This window comes from Oncorhynchus mykiss, chromosome 14, assembly GCF_057628025.1.
Source record: "Oncorhynchus mykiss isolate SJ-2025 chromosome 14, ASM5762802v1, whole genome shotgun sequence".
NCBI lineage: Eukaryota > Metazoa > Chordata > Actinopteri > Salmoniformes > Salmonidae > Oncorhynchus > Oncorhynchus mykiss.
In genome coordinates, this window is record NC_143035.1 from 13,299,831 (window position 1) to 13,318,852 (window position 19,022).

Here is a 19,022-nt window from a genome sequence, read left to right on the forward strand (position 1 = left end):
CTCAAAAACTTGACTTGCCTGTCTTGTATATATTTCCACACTATGAGTTTGGAATAATACTGTGAAATTGTGAAAATTATGATAAGCCCTTTAAGTGTATGATCTGTTTGAAAAGAGCGCCAAATTAGTTGAGACCAATAAGACCAATTTTCAGTTTCCCCTTCCCCACTCAGACAGTCCTAACAAAATTCTTGCTAGAGAAATTGCCCTTTGATGAGAGCATTATTATTTATTTTTTTACCATTTTAATTGAAAACAATCCCAGTAAGGTACTTGTTACCCAGATATGATTTGATATTGAGATAAAAAAACGGCTACATTGAACGTTTAACAACTTTCTGCATCCGGGATCAGGTTTCTCATGGTTCACCTTTTGTCCCTTCCCTCCACACTCACGACGACAACCGGTCTTGTTCTGCCATTATACCGGGAACCGTTCTTTGCCTCGCTCTCCTCTCCTCTCCTCCAATTCCAAAGGGCAAAACCTGAGCCTATAATAACATAGGTTAATATTTCCAGATGTACGATTTGTTGATTGGCTAATGTGGCACATCTGAACAACGTAGCATAATACACCTTCATGTATGTAATCTCTCAGTACAGCCGCTAACGTCAAACTATCTAGAACAAACTCAATGAAGAGCCAGTTAACAGAAAGCATAAAAAGTGTGCCTGCCTACTGTCATTTGTGTAAGTGGGTGTGTTAACGCGGTCCTCATCTGCCTCCGTTTGATGTTTCCATCTAATGTTGCTGACCTCACAACATATTATAGCCAACTGTGTGTGAGCTTGTGGTCTTGAGGTTCATTTCAGGGAAGAGACGAAGTCTCTATTGGTTTAAATCTCATTCCTCTACCTGATAGTCCTCCACTCATAGAAGACATTAATCCTCTCACCTGGCTCCATCCCAATCCTCCCAAATGTCCCCCCCACCCACCCATCTCAGTTCCTTTAACTCCCTCAAGTGCCCACAAACAATCACTCACATTTTATAAAAAAAAGATTTATTATTTCACTTTGAAAAAGACAAACTTGACATGGCAAATAAACAAAAACGCACAGAATTGCAGTTCTTAATTTCTCTAAACAGTTTAAAATCTCAAGACTGAAGACCCCTCTGCATGTCTCAGTGCTACTAAACTACAACCATCCCCATGGGGCGAACAGAATAGAACCCAGTAGAATCATGGGTATTGTAGTACATAATTTGCTGTTGGATAGATCGGACTTAGTCTTGAGAAACCCTCTATTTAGCATCAGGAAAACAAATAGTCTGTCAGCACAGCAAGAGGTATTGACTTTCTGAGAATGTGTAGGACATCAGAGCGGGAATACAAATTATTGGTCCATTTAACGCTAAGTGTGTGTGTTTATATGATATGATCTGCGTTTCTTCGTGCACCGGTCACTGAGTAAACTTGTCCAAATGTTCCCTATTCGTTGCGATGTCTTCAGCAGGTCCAGCGAGGCTCCTCCCCCTCTCCTCAGTCAGAGTCCTCTTCAGAGCTGGGGGGTGTGGTCATCGCTTCCCCTTCTTCCTCCTCAGACTCCTGAGACAGACACAATGAGAGACACACACACACACACACACACACACACACACAGAGCGAGAGAGACACACAGAGAGACACACACAGAGCGTGAGAGAGACACAGCGAGCGAGAGACACAGAGCGAGCGAGACACAGAGCGAGCGAGCAAGAGAGACAGGGCGCGAGACACACAGAGCGCAAGAGACAGAGCGCGAGAGAGACAGAGCGAGAGAGACAGCGAGAGACAGCGAGAGACACAGAGCGTGAGAGACACAGAGCGAGCGAGACACAGAGCGACAGAGCGAGAGAGACAGCGAGAGACACAGAGCGAGAGAGAGAGCGCGAGACACAGAGCGAGAGAGAGAGAGCGAGAGACAGAGCGAGAGAGAGAGCGAGAGACACAGAGCGAGAGACACAGAGCGAGAGAGAAAGCGAGAGACACAGAGCGAGAGAGCGAGAGACACAGAGCGAGAGACACAGAGCGAGAGCGAGAGACACAGAGCGAGAGACACAGAGCGAGAGAGCGAGAGACACAGAGCGAGAGAGCGAGAGACACAGAGCGAGAGACACAGAGCGAGAGAGCAAGGGACACAGAGGGAGAGAGCAAGAGACACAGAGCGAGAGAGCAAGGGACACAGAGCGAGAGAGCAAGGGACACAGAGCGAGAGAGCAAGGGACACAGAGCGAGAGAGCAAGGGACACAGAGCGAGAGAGCAAGGGACACAGAGCGAGAGAGCAAGGGACACAGAGCGAGAGAGCAAGGGACACAGAGCGAGAGAGCAAGGGACACAGAGCGAGAGAGCAAGGGACACAGAGCGAGAGAGCAAGGGACACAGAGCGAGAGAGCAAGGGACACAGAGCGAGAGAGCAAGGGACACAGAGCGAGAGAGCAAGGGACACAGAGCGAGAGAGCAAGGGACACAGAGCGAGAGAGCAAGGGACACAGAGCGAGAGAGCAAGGGACACAGAGAGAGAGAGCAAGGGACACAGAGCGAGAGAGCAAGGGACACAGAGCGAGAGAGCAAGAGACAGAGCGAGAGAGCAAGAGACAGAGCGAGAGACACAGAGCGAGAGAGCAAGGGACACAGAGCGAGAGAGCAAGGGACACAGAGCGAGAGAGCAAGGGACACAGAGCGAGAGAGCAAGGGACACAGAGCGAGAGAGCAAGGGACACAGAGCGAGAGAGCAAGGGACACAGAGCGAGAGAGCAAGGGACACAGAGCGAGAGAGCAAGGGACACAGAGCGAGAGAGCAAGGGACACAGAGCGAGAGAGCAAGGGACACAGAGCGAGAGAGCAAGGGACACAGAGCGAGAGAGCAAGGGACACAGAGCGAGAGAGCAAGGGACACAGAGCGAGAGAGCAAGGGACACAGAGCGAGAGAGCAAGGGACACAGAGCGAGAGAGCAAGGGACACAGAGCGAGAGAGCAAGGGACACAGAGCGAGAGAGCAAGGGACACAGAGCGAGAGAGCAAGGGACACAGAGCGAGAGAGCAAGGGACACAGAGCGAGAGAGCAAGGGACACAGAGCGAGAGAGCAAGGGACACAGAGCGAGAGAGCAAGAGACAGAGCGAGAGAGCAAGAGACAGAGCGAGAGACACAGAGCGAGAGAGCGAGAGACACAGAGCGAGAGACACAGAGCGAGAGAGCGAGAGACACAGAGCGAGAGAGCGAGAGACACAGAGCGAGAGAGCGAGAGACACAGAGCGAGAGAGCGAGAGACAGAGCGAGAGAGCGAGAGACACAGAGCGAGAGAGCGAGAGACACAGAGCGAGAGAGCGAGAGACACAGAGCGAGAGAGCGAGAGACACAGAGCGAGAGAGCAAGGGACACAGAGCGAGAGAGCAAGAGACACAGAGCGAGAGAGCAAGAGACACAGAGCGAGAGAGCAAGAGACACAGAGCGAGAGAGCAAGAGACACAGAGCGAGAGAGCAAGAGACACAGAGCGAGAGAGCAAGAGACACAGAGCGAGAGAGCAAGAGACACAGAGCGAGAGAGCAAGAGACACAGAGCGAGAGAGCAAGAGACACAGAGCGAGAGAGCAAGAGACACAGAGCGAGAGAGCAAGAGACACAGAGCGAGAGAGCAAGAGACACAGAGCAAGAGACACAGAGCGAGAGAGCAAGAGACACAGAGCGAGAGAGCAAGAGACACAGAGCGAGAGAGCAAGAGACACAGAGCGAGAGAGCAAGAGACACAGAGCGAGAGAGCAAGAGACAGAGCGAGAGAGCAAGAGACACAGAGCGAGAGAGCAAGAGAGACAGAGCGAGAGAGCAAGAGACACAGAGCGAGAGAGCAAGAGACAGGGCGAGAGAGCAAGAGAGACAGGGCGAGAGAGCAAGAGAGACAGGGCGAGAGAGCAAGAGAGACAGGGCGAGAGAGCAAGAGAGACAGGGCGAGAGAGCAAGAGAGACAGGGCGAGAGAGCAAGAGAGACAGGGCGAGAGAGCAAGAGAGACAGGGCGAGAGAGACGCACACAGGGCGAGAGAGACGCACACAGAGATAGAGAGAAATACACAGAGACACACACACAGAGAGAGAGATATTCTTCACTATGATAATCCCATAAATTCATCCTATCAATCCATCCTATTGTTACCATGGTGACAGTGCAGTACCTTGTCTCTGCTCTGGGGTGTGCCTTTGGCCTTCTTGGCTTTCTTGGCCTTCTTGCGTTCACCGTCAGATGAACTCTCCTCGCTGGAGATAAACTCTCGGCTCTTAAAGCTGTCGTTCCCTCCTTGCTCCTTTTCTTTCTCTCCTCCACCAGACTTCCTCTTCTTGTCCTCCTTCTTGCTCTCCCTGATGGAGAGAAATGGAACTCTTGGGTCAAGATGGTTGTAAGATTGAGGTTGTTATGAGTGTGTGTGTTAAGAGCTTCTATGTGCACCTGGTAGTGTGTGTGTGTGTGTGTGTGTGTGTGTGTGTGTGTGTGTGTGTGTGTGTGGTCTCCTACTTCTTGGCTGGTGTGGAGGAGCCTCCACCACTCTCTCTGTATTCCTTCATGGCTTTCTCATAGGTCTTTTTAGCCTCCTCTGCCTTCCCATCCCATTCCTTGCAGAGACAAACCTTTTGTTATCAATCTGTTTTCCTAAATAATGGTTTAAATACAGAATTACAGTTTGCTAGGGTGACAATTATTTTATACTAAATTCCCAAACAGAAAAATGGGAGAGAGGAGCAGAATATGGGAAACAGAGAGTAGAGAAAGCATTCCCCCCTCCTTCACCTCTTTGTCCTCCTTCCCGATCTGTTTCCACATCTCTCCTGCCTTCTTGGAGATCTCTGTGATGGAGATTCCGGGGTTTTCAGACTTGATGCGCTCGCGGCTGGAGTTGAGCCACAGCATGTAGGAACTCATCGGCCTCTTGGGGGCGTTCGTGTCCTTCTGCTTCTTCTAAAAGACAGACAGAGAGAAACATGAGCATAAATACATCAACTTTGGAAGTGCTGCCATAGGTCAAAAAGGTACATTTTTCTCTGATACAAGCATAATAAACGAAGATATTACTCATCTATTCCCCCTTCTTTCTCTCTCCTCTTTCCTCTTCTAGATGACTCCTAATCCCTCTCCTCTTCTAGATGACTCCTAATGCCTCTTCTCCTTCTCCTCTTTCCTCTTCTAGATTACTCCTAATCCCTCTCTTCTGTCTCACCTCTTCTAGATTACTCCTAATCCCTCTCCTCTTCTAGATGACTCCTAATGCCTCTTCTCCTTCTCCTCTTTCCTCTTCTAGATTACTCCTAATCCCTCTCTTCTCTCTCACCTCTTCTAGATTACTCCTAATCCCTCTCCTCTTCTAGATGACTCCTAATGCCTCTTCTCCTTCTCCTCTTTCCTCTTCTAGATTACTCCTAATCCCTCTCTTCTCTCTCACCTCTTCTAGATTACTCCTAATCCCTCTCTTCTCTCTCACCTCTTCTAGATTACTCCTAATCCCTCTCTTCTCTCTCACCTCTTCTAGATGACTCCTAATCCCCCTCTTTTCTCTCACCCCTTTGCGTGGTTTCCTCTCCCTCTTCTCTTTCACGACTTTGGCCTTCTTTGCAGGTTTCTTCTTTCCCTCATCACCGCTGCCATCCCCTCCGCTGCCGCTGTCGCTCTCCGACGCGTTACTGTCATACCTGAGGGAGAGAGAGGGGAGCAACACTGTTAAACAGAGAGGGGAGAGAGAGAGGGGGGAGCAACACTGTTAAACAGAGAGGGGATGAGAGAGGGGAGGGAGAGAGAGAGAGGGGAGCAACACTGTTAAACAGAGAGGGGAGAGAGAGAGAGGGGAGGGAGAGAGACGGGAGCAACACTGTTAAACAGAGAGGGGGAGGGAGAGAGAGGGGAGGGAGAGAGAGGGGAGCAACACTGTTAAACAGAGAGGGGAGAGAGAGAGGGGGGAGCAACACTTAAACAGAGAGGGGATGAGAGAGGGGAGGGAGAGAGAGGGGAGGGAGAGAGAGAGGGGAGCAACACTGTTAAACAGAGAGGGGAGAGAGAGAGAGGGGAGGGAGAGAGACGGGAGCAACACTGTTAAACAGAGAGGGGGAGGGAGAGAGAGGGGAAGGAGAGAGAGGGGAGGGAGAGAGAGGGGAGCAACACTGTTAAACAGAGAGGGGAGAGAGAGAGAGGGGAGGGAGAGAGAGGGGAGCAACACTGTTAAACAGAGAGGGGGAGAGAGAGAGAGGGGAGGGAGAGAGGGGAGGGAGAGAGAGGGGAGCAACACTGTTAAACAGAGAGGGAGAGAGAGGGGAGGGAGAGAGAGAGAGGGGAGCAACACTGTTAAGCAGAGAGGGGGAGGGAGAGAGAGGGGAGGGAGAGAGAGGGGAGGGAGGGAGAGAGAGGGGAGCAACACTGTTAAACAGAGAGAGGGGAGAGAGAGAGAGAGAGAGAGAGAGGAGCAACACTGTTAAACAGAGAGGGGAGAGAGGGGAGGGAGAGAGAGGGGAGGGAGAGAGAGGGGAGCAACACTGTTAAACAGAGAGGGGAGAGAGGGGAGCAACACTGTTAAACAGAGAGGGAGAGAGTGGGGAGGGAGAGAGAGGGGAACAACACTGTTAAACAGAGAGGGGAGGGAGAGAGAGGGGAGGGAGAGAGAGGGGAGCAACACTGTTAAACAGAGAGGGGGAGAGGGGAGGGAGAGAGAGGGAACAACACTGTTAAACAGAGAGGGGGAGGGAGAGAGAGGGGAGCAACACTGTTAAACAGAGAGGGGAGGGAGAGAGAGGGGAGCAACACTGTTAAACAGAGAGGGGAGGGAGAGAGAGGGGAGCAACACTGTTAAACAGAGAGGGGAGGGAGAGAGAGGGGAGCAACACTGTTAAACAGAGAGTGGAGGGAGAGAGAGGGGAGCAACACTGTTAAACAGAGAGGGGAGGGAGAGAGAGGGGAGCAACACGGTTAAACAGAGAGGGGGAGAGAGAGGGGAGCAACACTGTTAAACAGAGAGGGGAGGGAGAGAGAGGGGAGCAACACTGTTAAACAGAGAGGGGGAGAGAGAGAGAGGGAAGAAACACTGTTAAACAGAGAGGGGGAGGGAAAGAAAGGGGAGCAACACTGTTAAACAGAGAGGGGGAGAGAGAGAGAGGGAAGAAACACTGTTAAACAGAGAGGGGGAGGGAAAGAAAGGGGAGCAACACTGTTAAACAGAGAGGGGGAGGGAGAGAGAGGGAAGAAACACTGTTAAACAGAGAGGGGGAGGGAAAGAAAGGGGAGCAACACTGTTAAACAGAGAGGGGGAGGGAGAGCGAGGGGAGGGAGAGCGAGGGGAGAGAGAGGGGAGAAACACTGTTAAACAGAGAGGGGGAGGGAGAGCGAGGTGAGAGAGGGGAGCAACACTGTTAAACAGAGAGGGGGAGGGAGAGGGAGGGGAGGAATACTGTTAAACAGAGAGGGGGGAGAGGGGGGAGAGAGAGGGGAGGAATACTGTTAAACAGAGAGGGAGAGAGAGAGGAGGGAGAGAGAGGGGAGGAATACTGTTAAACAGAGAGAGGGGAGAGGGGGGAGAGAGAGGGGAGGAATACTGTTAAACAGAGAGGGGGGGGGAATACTGTTAAACAGAGAGGGGGGAGAGGGGGGAGAGAGAGAGAGGGGAGGAATACTGTTAAACAGAGAGGGAGAGAGAGGGAAGGGAGAGAGAGAGGGGAGGAATACTGTTAAACAGAGAGGGGGGGGGAATACTGTTAAACAGAGAGGGGGGAGAGGGGGGAGAGAGAGAGAGGGGAGGAATACTGTTAAACAGAGAGGGAGAGAGAGGGAAGGGAGAGAGAGAGGGGAGGAATACTGTTAAACAGAGAGGGGGGGGAATACTGTTAAACAGAGAGGGGGGAGAGGGGGGAGAGAGAGAGAGGGGAGGAATACTGTTAAACAGAGAGGGAGAGAGAGAGGGAGAGAGAGGGAAGGGAGAGAGAGAGGGGAGGAATACTGTTAAACAGAGAGGGGGGAGAGAGAGGGGAGGAATACTGTTAAACAGAGAGGGGGGGAGAGAGAGGGGAGGAATACTGTTAAACAGAGAGGGGGGAGAGAGAGGGGAGGAATACTGTTAAACAGAGAGGGAGGGGGAGAGGGGGGGAATACTGTTAAACAGAGAGGGGGGAGAGAGAGGGGGGGAATACTGTTAAACAGAGAGGGAGAGAGAGAGGGGGGGAATACTGTTAAACAGAGAGGGGGGAGAGAGAGGGGGGAATACTGTTAAACAGAGAGGGAGAGAGAGAGGGGGGGAATACTGTTAAACAGAGAGGGGGGAGAGAGAGGGGAGGAATACTGTTAAACAGAGAGGGAGAGAGAGAGGGGGGGAATACTGTTAAACAGAGAGGGGGGAGAGAGAGGGGGGGAATACTGTTAAACAGAGAGGGAGAGAGAGAGGGGGGGAATACTGTTAAACAGAGAGGGGGGAGAGAGAGGGGGGGAATACTGTTAAACAGAGAGGGAGAGAGAGGGGAGGGAGAGAGAGGGGAGGAATACTGTTAAACAGAGAGGGGGGAGGGAGAGGGGGGAATACTGTTAAACAGAGAGGGAGAGAGAGAGGGGGGGAATACTGTTAAACAGAGAGGGAGAGAGAGGGAAGGGAGAGAGAGGGGAGGAATACTGTTAAACAGAGAGGGGGGAGAGAGAGGGGAGGAATACTGTTAAACAGAGAGGGGGGAGAGAGAGGGGAGGAATACTGTTAAACAGAGAGGGAGAGAGAGGGGAGGGAGAGAGAGGGGAGGAATACTGTTAAACAGAGAGGGAGAGAGAGGGAAGGGAGAGAGAGGGGAGGAATACTGTTAAACAGAGAGGGGGAGAGAGAGGGGGGGAATACTGTTAAACAGAGAGGGAGAGAGAGAGGGGGGGAATACTGTTAAACAGAGAGGGAGAGAGAGGGAAGGGAGAGAGAGGGGAGGAATACTGTTAAACAGAGAGGGGGGAGAGAGAGGGGAGGAATACTGTTAAACAGAGAGGGGGGGGGGGGAGGGAGAGAGAGGGGAGGAATACTGTTAAACAGAGAGGGGGGGAGAGGGGAGGGAGAGAGAGGGGAGGAATACTGTTAAACAGAGAGGGAGAGAGAGGGGAGGGAGAGAGAGGGGAGGAATACTGTTAAACAGAGAGGGGGGAGAGAGAGGGGAGGAATACTGTTAAACAGAGAGGGGGGGAGAGAGAGGGGAGGAATACTGTTAAACAGAGAGGGAGAGAGAGGGGAGGGAGAGAGAGGGGAGGAATACTGTTAAACAGAGAGGGGGGAGAGAGAGGGGAGGAATACTGTTAAACAGAGAGGGGGGGAGAGAGAGGGGAGGAATACTGTTAAACAGAGAGGGAGAGAGAGGGGGGGAGAGAGAGGGGAGGAATACTGTTAAACAGAGAGGGAGAGAGAGAGGGGGGGAATACTGTTAAACAGAGAGGGAGAGAGAGGGGGGGAGAGAGAGGGGAGGAATACTGTTAAACAGAGAGGGAGAGAGAGGGGAGGGATACTGTTAAACAGAGAGGGAGAGAGAGGGGAGGGAGAGAGAGGGGAGGAATACTGTTAAACAGAGAGGGAGAGAGAGAGGGGGGGAATACTGTTAAACAGAGAGGGAGAGAGAGGGGGGGAGAGAGAGGGGAGGAATACTGTTAAACAGAGAGGGAGAGAGAGGGGAGGGAGAGAGAGGGGAGGAATACTGTTAAACAGAGAGGGGGGAGAGAGAGGGGAGGAATACTGTTAAACAGAGAGGGGGGGAGAGAGAGGGGAGGAATACTGTTAAACAGAGAGGGGGGGAGAGAGAGGGGAGGAATACTGTTAAACAGAGAGGGAGAGAGAGGGGAGGAATACTGTTAAACAGAGAGGGGGGGAGAGAGAGGGGAGGAATACTGTTAAACAGAGAGGGGGGGAGAGGGGAGGGAGAGAGAGGGGGAGGAATACTGTTAAAAAGAGAGAGAGAGGGGGGAATACTGTTAAACAGAGAGGGGGGGGAGAGAGAGGGGAGGAATACTGTTAAACAGAGAGGGGGGGGAGAGAGAGGGGAGGAATACTGTTAAACAGAGAGGGGGGGAGAGAGGGGAGGAATACTGTTAAACAGAGAGGGAGAGAGAGGGGAGGGAGAGAGAGGGGGAGGAATACTGTTAAAAAGAGAGAGAGAGGGGGGAATACTGTTAAACAGAGAGGGAGAGAGAGGGGAGGGAGAGAGAGGGGGAGGAATACTGTTAAAAAGAGAGGGGGGAGAGAGAGGGGGGGAATACTGTTAAACAGAGAGGGAGAGAGAGGGGAGGGAGAGAGAGGGGGAGGAATACTGTTAAAAAGAGAGGGGGGAATACTGTTAAACAGAGAGGGAGAGAGAGGGGAGGGAGAGAGAGGGGGGGGAATACTGTTAAACAGAGAGGGGGGGAGAGAGAGGGGGAATACTGTTAAACAGAGAGGGAGAGAGAGGGGAGGGAGAGAGAGGGGAGGAATACTGTTAAACAGAGAGGGAGAGAGAGGGGAGGAATACTGTTAAACAGAGAGGGAGAGAGAGGGGAGGGAGAGAGAGGGGGAGGAATACTGTTAAACAGAGAGGGAGAGAGAGAGGGGGGGAATACTGTTAAACAGAGAGGGAGAGAGAGGGGAGGGAGAGAGAGGGGAGGAATACTGTTAAACAGAGAGGGAGAGAGAGGGGAGGAATACTGTTAAACAGAGAGGGAGAGAGAGGGGAGGGAGAGAGAGGGGAGGAATACTGTTAAACAGAGAGGGGGGGAGAGAGAGGGGAGGAATACTGTTAAACAGAGAGGGAGAGAGAGAGGGGGGGGAATACTGTTAAACAGAGAGGGGGGAGAGAGAGGGGGGGAATACTGTTAAACAGAGAGAGGGGAGAGGGGGGAGAGAGAGGGGAGGAATACTGTTAAACAGAGAGGGGGGGGGAATACTGTTAAACAGAGAGGGGGGAGAGGGGGGAGAGAGAGAGAGGGGAGGAATACTGTTAAACAGAGAGGGAGAGAGAGGGAAGGGAGAGAGAGAGGGGAGGAATACTGTTAAACAGAGAGGGGGGGGGAATACTGTTAAACAGAGAGGGGGGAGAGGGGGGAGAGAGAGAGAGGGGAGGAATACTGTTAAACAGAGAGGGAGAGAGAGGGAGAGAGAGGGAAGGGAGAGAGAGAGGGGAGGAATACTGTTAAACAGAGAGGGGGGAGAGAGAGGGGAGGAATACTGTTAAACAGAGAGGGGGGGAGAGAGAGGGGAGGAATACTGTTAAACAGAGAGGGAGAGAGAGGGGAGGGAGAGAGAGGGGAGGAATACTGTTAAACAGAGAGGGAGGGGGAGAGGGGGGGAATAATGTTAAACAGAGAGGGGGGAGAGAGAGGGGGGGAATACTGTTAAACAGAGAGGGAGAGAGAGAGGGGGGGAATACTGTTAAACAGAGAGGGGGGAGAGAGAGGGGGGGAATACTGTTAAACAGAGAGGGAGAGAGAGAGGGGGGGAATACTGTTAAACAGAGAGGGGGGAGAGAGAGGGGAGGAATACTGTTAAACAGAGAGGGAGAGAGAGAGGGGGGGAATACTGTTAAACAGAGAGGGGGGAGAGAGAGGGGGGGAATACTGTTAAACAGAGAGGGAGAGAGAGAGGGGGGGAATACTGTTAAACAGAGAGGGGGAGAGAGAGGGGGGGAATACTGTTAAACAGAGAGGGAGAGAGAGGGGAGGGAGAGAGAGGAGGAATACTGTTAAACAGAGAGGGGGAGGGAGAGGGGGGGAATACTGTTAAACAGAGAGGGAGAGAGAGGGGAGGGAGAGGGGGGGAATACTGTTAAACAGAGAGGGAGAGAGAGGGAAGGGAGAGAGAGGGGAGGAATACTGTTAAACAGAGAGGGGGAGAGAGAGGGGGGGAATACTGTTAAACAGAGAGGGAGAGAGAGAGGGGGGGAATACTGTTAAACAGAGAGGGAGAGAGAGGGAAGGGAGAGAGAGGGGAGGAATACTGTTAAACAGAGAGGGGGGAGAGAGAGGGGAGGAATACTGTTAAACAGAGAGGGGGGGAGAGGGGAGGGAGAGAGAGGGGAGGAATACTGTTAAACAGAGAGGGGGGGAGAGGGGAGGGAGAGAGAGGGGAGGAATACTGTTAAACAGAGAGGGAGAGAGAGGGGAGGGAGAGAGAGGGGAGGAATACTGTTAAACAGAGAGGGGGGAGAGAGAGGGGAGGAATACTGTTAAACAGAGAGGGGGGGAGAGAGAGGGGAGGAATACTGTTAAACAGAGAGGGAGAGAGAGGGGAGGGAGAGAGAGGGGAGGAATACTGTTAAACAGAGAGGGGGGAGAGAGAGGGGAGGAATACTGTTAAACAGAGAGGGGGGGAGAGAGAGGGGAGGAATACTGTTAAACAGAGAGGGAGAGAGAGGGGGGGGAGAGAGAGGGGAGGAATACTGTTAAACAGAGAGGGAGAGAGAGAGGGGGGGGAATACTGTTAAACAGAGAGGGAGAGAGAGGGGGGGGAGAGAGAGGGGAGGGATACTGTTAAACAGAGAGGGAGAGAGAGGGGAGGGAGAGAGAGGGGAGGAATACTGTTAAACAGAGAGGGAGAGAGAGGGGGGGGGGAATACTGTTAAACAGAGAGGGAGAGAGAGGGGGGGAGAGAGAGGGGAGGAATACTGTTAAACAGAGAGGGAGAGAGAGGGGAGGGAGAGAGAGGGGAGGAATACTGTTAAACAGAGAGGGGGGGAGAGAGAGGGGAGGAATACTGTTAAACAGAGAGGGGGGGAGAGAGAGGGGAGGAATACTGTTAAACAGAGAGGGAGAGAGAGGGGAGGAATACTGTTAAACAGAGAGGGGGGGAGAGAGAGGGGAGGAATACTGTTAAACAGAGAGGGGGGGAGAGGGGAGGGAGAGAGAGGGTAGGAATACTGTTAAACAGAGAGGGAGAGAGAGGGGAGGAATACTGTTAAACAGAGAGGGGGGGGAGAGAGAGGGGAGGAATACTGTTAAACAGAGAGGGAGAGAGAGGGGAGGAATACTGTTAAACAGAGAGGGGGGGGAGAGAGAGGGGAGGAATACTGTTAAACAGAGAGGGGGGGAGAGAGAGGGGAGGAATACTGTTAAACAGAGAGGGGGGGAGAGAGGGGAGGAATACTGTTAAACAGAGAGGGAGAGAGAGGGGAGGGAGAGAGAGGGGGAGGAATACTGTTAAAAAGAGAGAGAGAGGGGGGGAATACTGTTAAACAGAGAGGGAGAGAGAGGGGAGGGAGAGAGAGGGGGAGGAATACTGTTAAAAAGAGAGGGGGGAGAGAGAGGGGGGGAATACTGTTAAACAGAGAGGGAGAGAGAGGGGAGGGAGAGAGAGGGGAGGAATACTGTTAAAAAGAGAGGGGGGAATACTGTTAAACAGAGAGGGAGAGAGAGGGGAGGGAGAGAGAGGGGGGGGAATACTGTTAAACAGAGAGGGGGGGAGAGAGAGGGGGAATACTGTTAAACAGAGAGGGAGAGAGAGGGGAGGGAGAGAGAGGGGAGGAATACTGTTAAACAGAGAGGGAGAGAGAGGGGAGGAATACTGTTAAACAGAGAGGGAGAGAGAGAGGGGGGGAATACTGTTAAACAGAGAGGGAGAGAGAGGGGAGGGAGAGAGAGGGGGAGGAATACTGTTAAACAGAGAGGGAGAGAGAGAGGGGGGGAATACTGTTAAACAGAGAGGGAGAGAGAGGGGAGGGAGAGAGAGGGGAGGAATACTGTTAAACAGAGAGGGAGAGAGAGGGGAGGAATACTGTTAAACAGAGAGGGAGAGAGAGGGGAGGGAGAGAGAGGGGAGGAATACTGTTAAACAGAGAGGGGGGGAGAGAGAGGGGAGGAATACTGTTAAACAGAGAGGGAGAGAGAGGGGAGGGAGAGAGAGGGGAGGAATACTGTTAAACAGAGAGGGAGAGAGAGAGGAGAGAGAGGGGAGGAATACTGTTAAACAGAGAGGGAGAGAGAGAGGGGGGAGAGAGAGGGGAGGAATACTGTTAAACAGAGAGGGAGAGAGAGGGGAGGGAGAGAGAGGGGAGGAATACTGTTAAACAGAGAGGGAGAGAGAGAGGAGAGAGAGGGGAGGAATACTGTTAAACAGAGAGGGAGAGAGAGGGGAGGGAGAGAGAGGGGAGGAATACTGTTAAACAGAGAGAGGGGGGGGAGAGAGAGGGGAGGAATACTGTTAAACAGAGAGAGGGGGGAGGGGGGAGGGAGAGAGAGGGAGGAATACTGTTAAACAGAGAGAGGGGGGGGAGAGAGAGGGGAGGAATACTGTTAAACAGAGAGAGGGGGGGGAGAGAGAGGGGAGGAATACTGTTAAACAGAGAGGGGGGAGAGAGAGGGGGGAATACTGTTAAACAGAGAGGGAGAGAGAGGGGAGGGAGAGAGAGGGGAGGAATACTGTTAAACAGAGAGAGGGAGAGAGGGGAGGGAGAGAGAGGGGGGAATACTGTTAAACAGAGAGAGGGGGGGAGAGAGAGGGGAGGAATACTGTTAAACAGAGAGGGAGAGAGAGGGGAGGGAGAGAGAGGGGAGGAATACTGTTAAACAGAGAGAGGGGGGGAGAGAGAGGGGGAGGAATACTGTTAAACAGAGAGGGAGAGAGAGAGGGGGGAATACTGTTAAACAGAGAGGGAGAGAGAGGGGAGGGAGAGAGAGGGGAGGAATACTGTTAAACAGAGAGGGAGAGAGAGGGGAGGGAGAGAGAGGGGAGGAATACTGTTAAACAGAGAGGGGGGGGAATACTGTTAAACATAGAGGGAGAGAGAGGGGGGGGAGAGAGAGGGGAGGAATACTGTTAAACAGAGAGGGAGAGAGAGAGGGGGGAATACTGTTAAACAGAGAGGGAGAGAGAGGGGAGGGAGAGAGAGGGGAGGAATACTGTTAAACAGAGAGAGGGAGAGAGGGGAGGGAGAGAGAGGGGGGAATACTGTTAAACAGAGAGGGAGAGAGAGGGGGGGGAGAGAGAGGGGAGGAATACTGTTAAACAGAGAGGGAGAGAGAGAGGGGGGAATACTGTTAAACAGAGAGGGAGAGAGAGGGGAGGGAGAGAGAGGGGAGGAATACTGTTAAACAGAGAGGGGGGGGAGAGAGAGGGGAGGAATACTGTTAAACAGAGAGGGAGAGAGAGAGGGGGGGGAATACTGTTAAACAGAGAGGGGGGAGAGAGAGGGGGGGGAATACTGTTAAACAGAGAGGGAGAGAGAGAGGGGGGGGAATACTGTTAAACAGAGAGGGGGGAGAGAGAGGGGGGGAATACTGTTAAACAGAGAGGGGGAGAGAGGGGAGGGAGAGAGAGGGGAGGAATACTGTTAAACAGAGAGGGGGAGAGAGGGAAGGGAGAGAGGGGGGGTGGAATACTGTTAAACAGAGAGGGAGAGAGGGGAGGGAGAGAGAGGGGAGGAATACTGTTAAACAGAGAGGGAGAGAGGGGAGGGGAGAGAGAGGGGAGGAATACTGTTAAACAGAGAGGGGGGAGAGAGAGGGGGGGAATACTGTTAAACAGAGAGGGAGAGAGAGGGGAGGGAGAGAGAGGGGAGGAATACTGTTAAACAGAGAGAGGGGGGGAGAGAGAGGGGAGGAATACTGTTAAACAGAGAGAGGGGGGAGAGAGAGGGGAGGAATACTGTTAAACAGAGAGGGGGAGAGGGGGGAGGGAGAGAGAGGGGAGGAATACTGTTAAACAGAGAGGGGGAGAGAGAGAGGGGGGGAATACTGTTAAACAGAGAGGGGGGAGAGAGAGGGGAGGAATACTGTTAACAGAGAGGGAGAGAGAGGGGAGGAGAGAGAGAGGGGAGGAATACTGTTAAACAGAGAGGGAGGAGAGAGGGGAGAGAGAGGGGAGGAATACTGTTAAACAGAGAGAGGGGGGGAGAGGGAGGGGAGAATAACTGTTAAACAGAGAGAGAGGGGGGAGAGAGAGGGGAGGAATACTGTTAAACAGAGAGAGGGGGGGAGAGAGAGGGGAGGAATACTGTTAAACAGAGAGAGGGGGGGAGAGAGAGGGGAGGAATACTGTTAAACAGAGAGAGGGGGGGAGAGAGAGGGGAGGAATACTGTTAAACAGAGAGGGGGGAGAGAGAGGGGGAGGAATACTGTTAAACAGAGAGGGAGAGAGAGGGACGAGAGAGAGGGGAGGAATACTGTTAAACAGAGAGGGGGGGGAGAGGGGGAGGGAGAGAGAGGGGAGGAATACTGTTAAACAGAGAGGGAGAGAGGGGGGAGGGAGAGAGAGGGGAGGAATACTGTTAAACAGAGAGGGAGAGAGAGGGGAGGGAGAGAGAGGGGAGGAATACTGTTAAACAGAGAGGGAGAGAGAGAGGAGGGAGAGAGAGGGGAGGAATACTGTTAAACAGAGAGAGGGAGAGAGGGGAGGGAGAGAGGGGAGGAATACTGTTAAACAGAGAGGGGGGAGAGAGGGAGGGAGAGAGGGGGGTGGAAGACCGCTCAAACAGAGAGGGAGAGAGGGAGGGAGAGAGAGGGGAGGAATACTGTTAAACAGAGAGGGAGAGAGGGAGGGAGAGAGAGGGAGGAATACTGTTAAACAGAGAGGGGGGAAGAGAGAGGGGGGAATACTGTTAAACAGAGAGGGAGAGAGAGGGGAGGGAGAGAGAGGGGAGGAATACTGTTAGACAGAGAGAGGGGGGGAGAGAGAGGGGAGGAATACTGTTAAACAGAGAGAGGGGGGAGAGAGAGGGAAGGATATGGTTACAGAGAGGGGAGAGGGAGGGAGAGAGAGAGGGGAGGAATACTGTTAAACAGAGAGGGGGAGAGAGGGAAGGAGAGAGAGAGGGGGGAATACTGTTAAACAGAGAGGGGGAGAGAGAGGGGAGGAATACTGTTAAACAGAGAGGGAGAGAGAGGGGGAGGGAGAGAGAGAGGGGAGGAATACTGTTAAACAGAGAGGGAGAGAGAGGGAGGGAGAGAGAGGGGAGGGATACTGTTAACAGAGAGGGATAGAGAGAGGGAAGGGATACTGTTAAACAGAGAGGGAGAGAGAGGGAAGGGAGAGAGAGAGGGAGGAATACTGTTAAAACAGAGAGGGAGGGGGAGAGAGGGGGGAATACTGTTAAGAGAGGGAGAGAGAGGGAAGGAGAGAGAGGGAGGGAATACTGGTTAAACAGAGAGGGATAGAGAGGGAGGGATACTGTTAAAACAGAGAGGGAGAGAGGGAGGGAGAGAGAGAGGGGAGGAATACTGTTAAACAGAGAGGGAGGGGGAGAGAGGGGGGAATACTGTTAAGAGAGGGAGAGAGAGGGAGGAGAGAGAGGGGAGGAATACTGTTAGAGAGGAGAGAGAGGGGGGTGGGGGGGGGGCTGAGTAGGCAATGGGAGAGTGAGTGAGGGATGACGGGTATAAACTCACTCCTCAGCGACATCACTCTCCTCTCCAGGGTTGAAGACTCATCTAGTAAGAAGAGAGAACATCAGTAACACAGTTCTCCCCCAAACCCGCTGCTCTCTTGGACAGCGACACAACTAGCTCACAATAGCCAGACCTATGACGGATTTAAATCTCTTCATGTATGAATGAGTCCCATTGAGCTCTATTAGGGTAGGCCCTGATTGGCTGCGGGAGCTGTCAATCAACGATCTGGCCACCCTAATAGCTGCGGGAGCTGTCACTCACCGGTCTCTTCGTCTGAGTCGTTGCTGCCGTCTCCCTCCTCTCTGATCTTGCCCTCGGCTTTCATCCTCTCCAGGCAGGCATTGTGCTTATCGTCGTCTGAGTCACTGTACTCGTTGTTCTTAGCCTTTATACCATGTCGGGGGCAGCAGAGAATCAGAGACTACACTACCCATGATGCTCCAAGGCCCTGTATCTCTTCCTATGGACAGCAGGTTACTGTACAGAAGGGGCTGTGTTCCAACACTTTACAATTCCTTACCTCCTTACCTTTAGGACTACTGCTGGGAATGAGGGAGACTCTATTGCATTTCCTTGATTCCTCACGTCCTTAAAACCCATTGGATGAGAAGGTCAAAGACCTCTGACCTCATCTAATGTGTTTTGAGGAGGATTCGAGAGAGGACGCGAGGAATCAAGGCAATGTAATGAGATTCTCCCTAAGTTAAAAGCTAAGAAGCGAGACAAACTGGAGGAAGTGGAGTTCTTTGTAGTTCTTTACCAGTCAGGTGACCTCAAGGTAATAGTTTGTTGCCGTGGCGACTACCACCCAGGGCAACGGAGTGGGGCACTGATGGACAGAGTGGGCTGTTTATATTACCAGAGAGCATTCTGGGAGTAAAAATCAGGACTTCCTGTATTTGGTTTAGAGGATGTGTTTCATCTTTCAGTTAACACACTGCAATGCCTTGGGCAATACATTAGTCAAGACAATGCAGGCAGCACCCCCCACACACAAACACAGCACGTTTTACTATCCTCGTCGGGACCTAAGTTACATTTCCATTCAAAATCCTATTTTCCCTAACCCTAGTCCTCACCCCTAAGCCTAAAATAGATTTTCTGGGAAATGTCCCCACAACGGAGATTTTTTTCCCCTCGTTTTACTATCCTTGGAGAATTTAGGGGTTTCCGGTCCCCATGAGGATAGAAGAACGAGACCAGACACCCCTCTCTTTCACACACACTCTCCAAAACACATCTGTGGATAAGCATAATCAGCAATCATATACCGATTAGTAAATCATTCATGGTTCTTCACTGAAATCAACCACCATGATTAGAATTATAGCCCCCCCCCAAAAAAAAAACATACACAGACACAAGCCCCCCCCCCCCCCCCCCCCCCCCAAACACACACACCATGCGAGCAGTAATCGCTCCAAACCAAAAATCAAGCCAACACTCCCACACCCCCGTAACCATACCAACCTTCTTCTTCAGGGGTACACAACAGACAGACAAGAAGAGAGTGACATCATCAATATTTATAAACACATCATTTATCTTGGAGAGGAGTTGAATGCATGTCCACCACAGTCTCCATCTCCTAAAGGTTACCTCCTTGAATCCTCGGTTCTTGATGTGGAGTTTCTTGGCGTTGACAAAGTCAAACAGCTTCCCGTACTCTTCCCTGTGACGAGAGAGAGAAACAGGAACCGTGAATTCGACGCAGAAT

The 19,022-nt window shown here is 52.2% G+C and overlaps 1 protein-coding gene across 1 annotated transcript in view; it reads right to left on the reverse strand.

The window, feature by feature from the left end:
* Positions 1-987: 987 nt before the first annotated feature.
* The window catches only part of ssrp1a (structure specific recognition protein 1a), a 33,119-nt gene continuing 15,084 nt past the window's right edge, over positions 988-19,022 (reverse strand). The window contains 8 exon segments of the mRNA XM_090198381.1: positions 988-1,550; positions 4,152-4,335; positions 4,490-4,587; positions 4,763-4,930; positions 5,529-5,658; positions 17,303-17,344; positions 17,563-17,690; positions 18,905-18,977. Of these exon segments, the coding sequence (XP_090054507.1) occupies positions 1,485-1,550; positions 4,152-4,335; positions 4,490-4,587; positions 4,763-4,930; positions 5,529-5,658; positions 17,303-17,344; positions 17,563-17,690; positions 18,905-18,977 (889 nt within the window). The 3' untranslated portion in view covers positions 988-1,484.